Raw genomic sequence first — 13331 nt, forward strand, 5'->3', positions numbered from 1 at the left:
TAAGGGGCAGCAAATGATGAACTTATTTTTTTACCTTCCCTTCTCCCAAACTACTCTCTATCATCCCACCATTCACTGCCCTGTTTAGAACTAGTAAAGGCTGAAAATACAAATATGCTTAATAAAGGTTTGGGCAAATTCATGACTGGCAGACCCTTTATGGAATTAGTAGTAGAAGTTAGGGATTAAAAAGTCTTGGATTTAAAATGAAATTAAAATGTCAAGTAGTTAGATAACTCCTCAGAAGACTGTCAAATACAGAAAGATTAAAGCCAGGAGGAGCACTTGAGTTATTGGTGGTGGCAAGAACCTTAAGAAAGATTCTTATCATTGGCCCTTCCCCTCAGGAAATTCAGAGCTCTTACCTGAAAGTAAGTTAATCATCCCTGTGCTGTGAAATAGAACCTTTGAACACCCCATTCTTTACCACAGAGCCAGTCTAGCAACTCTTTACTTACATTCCAGGGGCTCCAGATTTTCTTCTGCAATCTGATGTTCCTGCCCTCTCATCAGAGGTAAGTGAAATCAGAAAAAGGTTTGGCTAGAAAAGATTTGAGAAGTGGGAAGGGGAGGGAAAGAAAGGTCCAAAGAAAGAAAGTCCAAAGGACTATTTAGAGATGAGTTCTGCTCAGTAAGCATTAGCTATAGCAACTAGAATTCTGTTTTAATATTAAGAACTTCCCACCTGAGAAGCTGGAAGTGTGACTCAAATGATGAAGTTTTCAGTGTCCTTAGCAGCTGAAATTAAGAAATTACAGCTGATATGATATTGGTGCCTAAAAGGCTGAAGGAAATGACAACAAATGACTTCCCAAATGCTTTAACCCAAAGAAAGAAAGGGCTGAATAACATCCATAAAAATGAATGCTTTCTTCCTAGCATTAGAAGGAGGGTGTTTTAGCCAGAGTTGGGACTGTCCTAAGTCAAAAAATAAACAAAGATAAACTTTTGTCTTTGTCATCTTTCTTCCATCTCTAGCATTTCACCATCCCTACCAAGTGTCCTCATGCCCTTTTTGACCAGAATCTTCTATACTTCCCTCTATTATCCTTCCCTTATAATTTAGTGTTCTGGATTTAACACTGCCCTGCATACTAATTCCTCCAAATAAAAACAAAACAAAACAAAATAAAAACTTTCCTTAATAGAATAAGTGGGAACAGTGCCTTTGACTAAGAACTCGAATGTTGCCTTCAAAAATAAAGTTGTATATAAAGAAAAAACTTAAGCTGCATTGTACTATGGGGTAAAATTAATATGAATGGATGGAAATCCCAGGAACTTATGAATAAGTCCAGCTGTCCAAAAATGGTATGTGTTGCCTCTTAAGATAGAATACAAGTTCTTTGTCACTACATGAAGTTCAGGGAAGGTCTGGATGAATTTTATTAAAAGTTATTGTAGATGGAATTTCACAATCATTAACATTCTTCCAATTTTTAATATCTAAATGAGGAGCCTACAGAGTCAATCACATATAAATCCAACAAAAGTATGAAAGGTATACAGTATTAGCTCATGTGCATAAGATAAGGAGTTCCTTGATATAGGGAACTCCTTTTACCAATGCAAGTGTGTACCTTTTCTTAAAATTGGAGTCTTAGAGCTGCCTAGAACAATGATGTCAAACTCAAATTAAATAGGGCAATGGCCCATACATCCATACATCAAAATTCCTGCAAACTGTATGTAGTTTAAAAAATGCAATGTTGTTTATGTTTTATTTTGGTTTTATTTCTTTTGTTAAATATTTCCCAATTACATTTTAATTTGATTTAGCCACTGTGGAATGCTACAGGCTATGGATTTGATACCTATATCCTAGAACATTGAGAGGTTAAATAATTTACCTAGGATTCTAGAATCAATAAGCAAGTCAGCTAATCTGTCTCTGCTTCTGTTGTTTAATGTGCAAAATGAAGAGGTAGGAGAAGGCGATTGATAAGATCCCTTTTTACTCAAACATGCTATATTTCCAAAGTTCTACTGTATTTCTTATTGTGGCATGGACTTTGGATTCTTAAAGACTGATGATAGCAGATAAACTCTGGTTGGTCTAATCCACTGTGAATGCATCAGGAACCCATCTCTACAAAGACTGTGTTCCTTTTGCTCAAAGACAAGGCTAGTGAAATGCCAAGGCATTCCTCCCTGAAAGACTGGCTACCAGGTACTGAGCAGATGACTATTCTGGTATGGATTCCAGTCTACGTTAAGGAAAGAAAGCACACACAAATAAAATCACAGCTGTTTTGTGACTAGTAAGGGGCAGCAAATAATAAACTTATTTTTATTACCTTCCCTTCTCCCAAACTACTCTCTATCATCCCACCATTCACTGCCCTGTTTAGAACTAGTAAAGGCTGAAAATACAAATATGCTTATAAAGGTTTGGGCAAATTCATGACTGGCAGACCCTTTATGGAATTAGTAGTAGAAGTTAGGAATTAAAAAGTCTTGGATTTAAAATGAGAAGAACCCTCACTTGACTTGATCTTCTTACTTCTTTAGATGAATAAACTGAGACTCAGAAAAAAATAACAATGGGGGAGGTTACATTTTAAGTTTTATATTGTTTCCTCCCCTCCTTCTCAATCTGATTAGAAAAGGCCACTATTTGACATAGAAAGAAAAAGAAAGAAGGAAGGAAGGAAGGAAGGAAGGAAGGAAGGAAGGAAGGAAGGAAGGAAGGAAGGAAGGAAGGAAGGAAGGAAGGAAGGAAGGAAGGAAGGAAGGAAGGAAGGAAGGAAGGAAGGAAGGATAGATAAATAAATGTAAAACTATATTTCTATGTACAAGTTCTTTCTCTGGGGGTGAATATTATCTTCTTTCAAAAGTCCTTTGCAGTCTATGTGGGATATGGTATTAATCTAATCACAAAAGACAACCCTCCTCTACTAAAAACTGCTGGGTCAGGTTCTCTTACCCAAGAAGATTATTCAGCCAGTTAAATCTTTGACCTGGCCTCATACAATCTTTCAAGGCTGGAGTGTAATAACAAACTAATATTAATTTTTAGCCACCATCCCCATCATTCAATAAACATTTATAGATTGTCAGCAGGATAAGAAGAGTTGTAATAGATATCTCTTCTTAGAACTCATCCCAAAGATCACAAAATCATAGATTTAGATTGTAAAAGAACCTCAAAGGCAACCTAGACCAAACCTATATGACAATAATACTAAAATAACAATAAAATTCAGTTCATAGAGGGAAGGAGGAAAGAGACCACAAATTGGACAAATAAACCATGCATACACAAAAACACAAAGTAAATGAGGGAATGGATTACATTAAGCAGGAAGAAATAGATTTTCTTCAGAATTGCTGCAAGCTCAAGAAATTCATCCCAGGCAGTTTTCAGAGTAGCAAAAAGCCTTGCATGTGGTATGGAACATTTGTTTCTTTTTAATGAATTGAATTGAATTAACCACATTTAATTGTCCTTTTAAAAATTTTTGGTAGCCTCTCCTCTGCTTTTTTGTAATAATTTTTTTCTGTTACACGTAAAGATAGTTTTCAACATTCACTTTTTTAAGATTTTGAGTTGTATAATTTTTCCCCTCCATTCCTTTCCTCCCCCCTCCTCAAGATAGCAAGCAATCTGATAGAGGTAATATGTGTACAATCATATTAAACATATTTCAACATTAGTCATGCTTGAAAGAAGAATCACAATAAAAGTGAAAAACCATGAAGAAGGAAAAAAACAAAAAAATAATATATTTCAATCTGCATTCAGACTTCATAGTTTTCTTTGGATATGAATAGCATTTTCCATCATGAGTCTTTTGGAATTGTTTTTTATCATTATATTGTTGAGGAGAGATAAGTTAATCATAGTTGATCATCACACAATGTTTTAGTTATTACTGTGTACAATATTTTCCTGGTTCTGCTCATTTCACTCAGCATTATTTCATGTAAGTCTTTTTCTGAAATCTACCTGATCATCATTTCTTACAGAACAATAGTATTCTACTATATTTATATACAACAACTTGTTTAGCCAACCCCCAATTGATAGGCATCCCCTCAATTTTCAATTCTTTGCTACCACAAAAAAAAGCTACTATAAATATTTTTGGACATATAGTTTCTTTTATCTTTTTATGATCTCTTTGGGATACAGATCAGGAGATTATGCACAGTTTGATTGCCCTTTGCTGATTTGGCTTTTAGCTGGTGGACCAGGTCCAGCTTTATGACTTATGAGTAACTTGGGTTTAGGTAGAAAGTAGGCATTAAAAAGAAAATGAAACCAGATTAGATTCTAGGATTACAAAAGAGAATTCCTTCTCCTTTTGTTCTAAGCTTCCTTAAATCCTCTTTACTTTTCTCTTCCAAAAACTACACTGGTGGCAAATACTTAAGTTTCAAGAGATTTTGGAAAATTCTTATCCTTTCATCACTCACATACCCAGAGGGAAGTGTCAAGCCTGGAGTAGAAAGAAGATGAGGTTCAGGGAAGGACTATAGGAAAGTATGACTAGATGGGTGTGAAAAAAAAGAAAAGAACAAGCTTTGCAAGTAATCTGAGGGGAAGGCAACAATGCAAAAGGAGATGTAAATTTTCAACCATAATCAATGTGAGAATTTCTTCTTGCCAGACTTTTTTCAACACTTGAAGAGTTTATACATGTTCAGGATTGCCCCAGAAAGAACTAAAAACTATGTATGAAAACTGCAAAGATATTAGCTTAGAACTGATGAAAGGAAAGATTTCTCAACTCTTAGAACTTTATAAAAATTTGGAAAGGGTTGGTCTCCATACATATCTCTGTGAAACAGTGGTCTCACTAAAGATCATAAAAGGAAAGTTGTATGACTATTTATTGCAAAGATAATAGAGGAGATTCTCATTCAGGTATGGGTCTAAGTTACTGGAGAATCTTCCAAACCTGAAATTCTGTAATTCCAGAGTTGAACCCAAAAAAAGAAACCCCATGACATAATTGTAGTATCATATACATATATTCATGGTAAGAGTTGAGGCATTCTGATTAACTAGTATGATGAGGTGGAGTTTTTCTCATTGAATAAAACAGAGAGTTGAATCATGTGATTTTTAAGGTCCCTTCCAACTTTAAATTTGTGATTCTTTCTTCCAAATTTCATGCTCATTCTATACTAACTAGTTTGAGGCATATCTTGAATTTGACCCTCCCTGAACTGACTGGAGCACTGGTATACATGTATGCTATTGATAATAGAATTGCTTATACTGTTAGATGCAGGAAGGTGGCAGAGTGGATAGAGTGCCACATCTGGAGTCAAGAGGAGCTGAGTTCAAATTTTACCTTAGATTTACTAGCTGTGTGGCAAGTTTTCCTATATTTCAATAACAACAAACATCTTAAACAAACCAGGATGATAGCTAACATTTGTATATTACATTGCTTTAAATGTGTTATCTTATTTGAGACTCACAACAATCCTTCAGAGTAGTTGCTATTACTATCCCCATTTTATGGTTGAGGAAACTGAGGCAGCTAAGTGATTTGCCCAGTGTCACATAAGCAGGTGTGATTTTGACTTACATGTTTATGACTCCAAGTTCTTTTTGCTACTACATGAACAGTTGTTCAGTGGATACAGCAACATAATATCCTATAGAAAGAACATTATTTCTTATACTTCTAGATGTTGGAGAAGGGAGGAGCAATGATTGGAGTCCCTGAAAATTTTGTATGATTATAAAACATTAGGATTTGTATGTTCTCTTCTGTGAAGGGCCTCAGTGTTGAGAGATGAATAATACCAACTCTATTGGACTTAATGCAAGATGCCATTCTCAGAAAGTGAGAGGATTGGGTACTCATCTGCAATCTCTATCCCATCTCTTCTTTGTTATCTGGGCATGAAAGTAAGCTATCATGTGAGCAGTGAAGAAGATTGGTTTCCTTCAGATGACCCTGGAGGTGAGATATTTGGTTGTGTTTTGAAAAAGGAATTAACACCCTTTCTTCTATTTCTTCCCAACAGAGTTCTGGAAGTGAAAACAGGTTCAAAGATTTCCTGTGGCTCTCTAGTGCCGTTAAAACTATCCTCTACTGATCATGCAACTATTGCTAAGATTCCAACAGAACCGAGTCCTGTGGGCTTCCTGGTTATCCTGCTATCCACTGCATCTCCACCCCCGGCATATGGTCCAACAAGCTTTCTTGGGGGCAAGAAATCCAGAAATGCCTGAGAAGTTTAACTTTGCAAATGATGTGCTGGATCACTGGGCTCATATGGAGAAGGTAATAGAGATTGTCAGGGACTGAGGTGGGGGAAATTGGGAAGCAGGAACAAGATTTGTGTTATTTAAATGCTGTTTAGTTTGTGGGAAGTGAAATATCAAAACCCAGAAGAGTGGGAATCCTTGTTCCACTCCTGACCCAACAAAGAACACAATCCCCACAACCCCATAATGTAACATATATTCTGCCTGCCTCTTTCCTGCAGTGTGGACAGTTTTAGATTCAAGCATCCCTATTCCATCTTTTTCTCTAGCTCTCCCACATCCTTCCTTCTTGAAGTAATTCTTCTGTCAGCATTTCCCCAAGGGATAATTCATTTCATTTGTTGCCTGCTCTGCAGAAAGTAATGGGGGGCAGCTAGGTGGCACAGTGGATAGAGCACCAGCCCTGAATTCAGGAGGACCAGAGTTCAAATTTGATCTTAGACACTTAACACTTCCTAGCTGTGTGACCCTGGGCAAGTCACTTAACGCCAGCCTAAAAAAAAAAAAAAAAAAAAAAAAACAATAAAAAAAAAAGTAATGGGAGGCTTTCCTATGACCACGTCATAGAGCTGAAATCAGATTGAACCTCCTCCCCTTTTTCATTCTATTTTGCACCTAATTTAGATGTTCTAATCTCATTCCCTGATCTGATTTTTTTCCATGTGTCTGAAGAGTAAACATGGAGGGATGCAGCCTACCTACAACAATGTACAATGGAAGTGGATAGTAGCTACCAGGGAGTTAAGAAACCTAGATTCTAGTCTTGGTTTGATTGCTCTGTGACCTTGCTTAAAATATTCTTCTCTCTGGGCTCCAATTTGACTCTGTGGGATAATCATAGAAGTAGGAGTGATAAGTCATTTCCTTCAAAATCATCAGACTCTTCCTTCCATCAGAGAGGGAAAATGAATTAAACAGGCAAATGCAGCTAAAAAAGGCCCTAACTCTAGGGCAAAGAGAAAGGTTGTTGCAGGGTTCAAATACAATATATGCTAAAGGACCTGAAAGCCCACCTAAAAAGATCAAGCATTTACCTGGTCAGAGTCTGTTCCTCCTTCTATACCTCTCCATCCTTCATATGCTAAAGAAAACTTTCTCAGTTCCAGAAGTTAGTGTCTTGGCTTCTTTCTGCTCAGCTTCTTGGAGAGGTATAAGTGTGGTTCCCCTAATAAGAACTAGCTAGCATTTATATGTCTTAAGGTTTGAAAAGCATTATATATATATATATATATATATATATATATATATATATATATTATTTCATTGGATCCTCTCAGCAACCATGCGAAATAGGTGTTATTAATTCCATTTTACAGATGAGGAAACTGAGGATGAGAGGAGTTGAGTGATTTTTGTGGAATCATACAACTAGGAAATGTCTGAGATGGGATTTTGGACTCAAGTTACCCTGACTCCAAGACTACTGCTCTCTCCTTGGTACTACCTAGCATCCTGATTAGTGTATCAGAAAGTTGCAATTGCCCAGCCCAGCATCTTTATTATATTATAGTTTAGCCTGAGATTGCACCAGATTTAACAATTTGCCCATCTACAAGCACATACAGTGGAGTGAGAGTGGCCCTCAGAGAGTTAGAAAACCTAGCTTCTAGACCTGGCTTGGCTACTGTGTAATCTTGACTAAATCTTTTCTTCTTTCTTAGCTCTAATTTCCTCGAAATTAAGTAAGTTAGACCACATATCTCTAAGATTTCTTCCAATTCCAACATTTTGGAATTCTTTATTTCTTCCCTGCTTGATTCTGGTTCTGGTCATTGCTTTCACATAGTGACAAATGAAATTGCCTAGTAGACAGATAAAATCTGTAAAGAATAAAAACAAGACCTAAGATATTTAGAGAGAATCAAAAAACATCTACAAGCAAAACAGTGTCTTGAAGGCAACATTAAAATGATGTTAAGTATTATAATAATGTCCATGTTGATATGAGTTTCTGAGTCATGTGAATTCATTCTGGATTCAGAATCCTTAATCCAGTCACTGTTAGACATTACCAGTGCTACTCTCCTACACATTACCAGTGCTCCTCTCTTCCAAATGATACAGCCTATATATGTATGTGTATGGATGTACCTTTATGCATGTGGATATGTGTACACACTTACATATAAAGTCCTAGGAATTAATCTTCTATGCTACCTCTCAAATGTCTGGCAACTGTTACAGTCTTAAAGACCACAAAGCATTTGAAACCATTTGGATGGCTGGTGTCTGTGCACATTGTATTACTAGGTTTTCTGTTTCATCAGGAAGGCAAGAAAGCCCTGACCCCAGCTCTGTGGTGGGTGAGTGATAAAGGGAATGAAGTGAAGTGGAACTACCAAGAGTTATGTGATTACACTCGCCAGGCGGCCAATGTCCTCTCAGATGCCTGTGGCCTGCAGCGAGGAGACCGGGTGATTGTGATTCTGCCCCGGATTCCTGAGTGGTGGCTGGCAATCACGAGCTGCATACGAGCAGGTCAGTACACTGCAAGGCTCAAATACCAGATACCAATTTTAAATTGAAGTATACAAAGATGCTAACTCTCCTGTTTATTAAAAAAAAAAAAAAAAAGAACTATCCCTTTACTTTCCACACTTTTCATAACTCAACACAGCAAGGAACTGAGGAGGTGCATTTTTGTCATAGAACTTGCCATTTTATCTCCTGCTTCTTTTGGATCTATTGCATTTGTGACAATCGGCTCTCTCTTGATGAGACTGACTATTCAGGCTATGGCTATTCAGGTTTTCTGCCTTCTTTGATCTTTGCTATTGTCCCTTTGCCCTGCTCACTGGCATATCTACAGCAAAACAAAAGCAACCTTCCAACTTGCCTTCTCTTGTCTATCACTGAACTTCAAAAAAGGTTGGAGAATTTTGGCAATGACTATAATCCTATATTCTAATGTACCCTATTGATATAATGTAGCAGACATAAAGAATCAGAACTTAAGCCCCCTTCAAACAAAGACTAGTTATGTAACTTGAACAAATTATTGTACTTCTTTGAGCCCTGGCTTTCATCATCTCTAAAAAAGAAAAATACTTTCCAATTCCTGCTCTGTAGGGGAATTGTGAATACGACTCAAATAACTCAAGTAAAAAGTGCTTAGATTTCTTTAGAAAGAAAGTACTAGAGTGATGTGCATATAATCCTTATGATTTATTCAAACTATATAACTATAGTCTGCCTGCAATCAGGCAGGCTTGTATAGATAGGATACCAGTCCAAGAGAAGAACATTTCTCTTCTTCCCACATGCCTGAAATTTCCCAAGGAAAATATGTTCCTTTGGACTATTTCTTTTTAAAATACATATAACCCCAAACTTCCAAGGAGAAGACTGTGATCATTACTTGGCCTAGCTTTCTTGTACCACCTTCAAAAGACAAAAGTACCATATAAAACAACATCCCAAAAAGAAAAGGATAAGAGAGGAAAAGGAAAGAAAACTTCACAGGAAAACAAAACCAAAACAATGAGTAAATAAAAAAGAGTCCCAATGCAAGAAATAAGTATTATGGATTTTTTTAAAATGAAGAAAATTCCCTTTTTCAGAAAGAAAGAAAAAGCAATGTAATGATGCCCTGGAACAACTGCCCAAAGCAAAAGTGTTTGTTTGTTTGTTTCCTATTACCTCTAATAATCATTCTCATTGAATTCTCCTACCACTTCCTGATCTTCCATCTCCTTAAACATTCATATCTGCCATTCTTTGTGGGCTGTGGAACGCTTCTTAATTCTTGAACTTTTTATCCTCAATTTCTTTTTTTTACACTCTTTTTATCTTATACCCATAAAAACCTGATTCCTTCTGGAAGGAGAGGATGATTAAAATTAGATTATTGCAAAGTGAGATAATCATTATCTATGAGATAAAGTTAGGAGAGTAAATGGCTCTGTATTATTAGTACTTCAAGTAAAATTGGCCTGTCAAAACCAAAATGGCCAGTATGGTATCTCGTGTCAAGAAAAAATAATAATATTAGAAGGTTCAATGTAAGGGGAACAATTTTTATCTTAAATATTAATGATTGAATTCACCAATGAAGGAAAATAAATTATAGAATGGAATAAAAAAATAATACTATGTAGAAAAAGCATAGAACATTTAAAGTAAAGGACTTGAGGGAAAGCTATTATGCTTCAGCTAAATTTAAAAAAAAACAGAAGTTGCAATTATAATTTCATATGAGGCAATAGCAAACAGAAATGGCATTAAATGAAATAAACAGGGAAGATACATTATTACTAAAAGCATCATAGATAATGAAACAATATGATTTTGAAGTGGCAATATGACATAAGGAAAAAAATCTAGATCTGAAGACTTGGGATCTTGGTTCAAATCCATTAAATCTTCTTAGTTTTCATTTTACTCATTTGCAAAATGAGAGGGTTACACTACATTCATGGGATCCTTTTTTAGCTTTAAATCTAGGTCACTATTATCCTGTGATACAAAGCTGAATATATGTAAACTGATATTTGTTAATTTCTCAAAGGAAAAAATAATCCAAAAAAGGCTTATGTGTTGTAAAATATTAATTCAATTCAATTGTAGCATCTCTTTGTCAGGTAATTAATCAAAAGGAAAAATAAACAAGAAATAAATTACAGATAAAATGTTGGGAAAAACTGGTTTTGATGGACATATTGACATAAATGGGACTTTTAGTGACTATACATATTTCTCAGTCTTTCATGGGACTAATTTTTTTAAAACATTAGATATCAGGAACTCCAGCAAACACATTATAGAAATGTTAAACAGAATCCTTTATAAACTACAATACAATAAAAATGTAAAAACTGTAAACCTAAAAGGAAAATAGAAAAGGGTTTCTTAAATAATGATTTGGTCAAGGACAAAGTCATAGAAGCTTTAAAAATTATAAGCAAAAGAATGATAATAATTAGATCATGTACCAGATTGCTTGGGAATAAAACTTCTATTCCTGAACATTTTTTAACATTAGTTCAATTGTTTAAAAAAAAAAAAGAACTAATTCTGTATATCTTACCTTTAATTTTGAAAGCATCCTCTTGTGCTTATTTTGGGATTGTTTGTTGGTTTATAGTCTTCCTTATTGTAAAATTAATTAATTAACCCAGGTTATCTCTTTTGTTGAGACAATTGCTTCAGCAAAGTAGCATAAGTACACAAATCATTAGCATTTCTGTTTACTAGAATGAAGAATAGAGAAATATCATTTAATAAAATGAACAAAATATCTTGGAGTTGATCTACAGAAGGATAACAAATTTCAGATACTAGCTAAATGTGTGACTCTGGACAAGTCATTTAACTTCTGTGCTCCTCAGTTTCTTCATCTATAAAATGAAGATAATAATAACAATTACTTCCCAGGATTGTTGTAAGGATAAAATGAGATATTTGTGAAGCACTTTGTAAACCTTAAAAAGTAAAATAAATGGTAATTATTACCATTTCTAAGATATACATAGGATTTATGCTTATAAAAATATAAATTAACTTTTGCAGATAAATTGTCTCAGATAAATTGAGATACCCAATGTTCATGATTAAGCATATCATAATAATAAAAATTATATTAGTATTTAAATCGATCTGGATTTATATTAAATCAATCACATTACCAGGAGGATACTTTATAGAATAAAAACAATTTTTAAAATTCATATAAAAAAAAAGGTCAACATTATCTAGGGAAATAATAAAAAAAATAGAATGAAGTACTTTGTCATAATTAAGTAACATATATTGTTATATCAAATTACATCACAAATCAATAATTACCAAAACATAGAACAAAAAAAAGAAAAGTAAACTAGACTAGATAAGCAAGATTTAAAAGAAAATGTTTATAGGAGTCTAACATCTTATAAATGCAAGAAAACAAAGAAATAAGGGGAAAAAACTGTTTATTCAACTGGGAAAATTTGTAAAGCAGTTTACTAAAACATAAGTTTAGTTCAGCATCTTAAATGATATGCAATCATAACTTTCAAATATAAAAATAACAAAACATAAGGGATTTGATAGAAATTAATAGATATAACTACATTAACTGTTTAGCAATACTGAAATAGTTGGATGATACAAAAAAAAATCTCAAAAGAGAAAACACAAATTATGAACTCAGTGCTCAAAAGCATCTAAGAAAGGAAAGGGTTCAACCTATGATTCCATTGAATGAAATCAATATTTGGCAAAGCCAAGACTTAAACCAGTTAGCCTTGTTTCCAGGGTGGCTCACTATCCACACTGCTCATCTGATTTCCAAAGAAATAAAAATTAAAACATTTCTGGGACATTACCCATTAAACAGGCAAAAATGACAAAACATATAAAAATTTAGTGTTTATAAGATGTAGGAAAAACATGCATATTAATTTCCTACTGGTGAAGATGTCCAATCATCAAAAAGTATTTTTAAATCATAAAAGTATATAAATCACTTTTACTGTTTGACCAAACAATCTCACTATTAGGGTTATACTACAAAAGAGTCTAGGGAGAAGGGGAAAAGGCCTATCTATATGAATGCATTCATAGCAGCACTGTTTTTAAATAGCAAAACATTGGGAACAAAATAAATCCAACACTTGGAGAATGGCAGCACAAATTGTAGCATATCAATGTGATAGGATATTACTGTACCATGAAACACGATGAATAACAATTCAAATATGTGAAGTCTTGTATGAAGGGATGCAGAATGACAAAACAGAACCAAATGAACAATTTATAAGATAACTAAAAAAACATAAAGGAAGAAAATTTAAAATGGTAGTGAAACCAAGATCAAAAATATTACTCGACATTGGTATTAACTTGTAAAGCAAACATCTGCCCTTTCTTCTGAGAAATGGAAAATTTAAAAAATGCAAGATTGCAAATCTTATCAGATACAATTGCTCTTTATTTACTAAACTGTTTTCAGGTACTCTACATTTGGGGGAATTCATTTGGAATAATACCCCTAGATTTTTGTGATATATAAAAATAAAATAAATCAATTATTTTTAAAAGATGACAAATATCCAAAGGTAACATTTTAAATGTATGAATCTATAAGATGCTTTTCAACAGTCAAGAAAGCTCTTTACAA

The 13331-nt window shown here is 34.4% G+C and overlaps 1 protein-coding gene across 1 annotated transcript in view; it reads left to right on the plus strand.

Annotated features, from left to right (window-relative positions):
* Positions 1 to 393: 393 nt before the first annotated feature.
* Positions 394 to 13331, plus strand: part of LOC141550371 (acyl-coenzyme A synthetase ACSM2A, mitochondrial-like) — a 35342-nt gene continuing 22404 nt past the window's right edge. Inside the window, exons 1-3 of the mRNA XM_074280950.1 lie at positions 394 to 515; positions 5989 to 6248; positions 8500 to 8710. Coding sequence (XP_074137051.1) covers positions 6063 to 6248; positions 8500 to 8710 — 397 coding nt within the window. The 5' untranslated portion in view covers positions 394 to 515; positions 5989 to 6062. The remainder of the gene's footprint in view (positions 516 to 5988; positions 6249 to 8499; positions 8711 to 13331) is intronic.

Source organism: Sminthopsis crassicaudata, chromosome 1, assembly GCF_048593235.1.
Source record: "Sminthopsis crassicaudata isolate SCR6 chromosome 1, ASM4859323v1, whole genome shotgun sequence".
NCBI classification, from domain to species: Eukaryota; Metazoa; Chordata; class Mammalia; order Dasyuromorphia; family Dasyuridae; genus Sminthopsis; species Sminthopsis crassicaudata.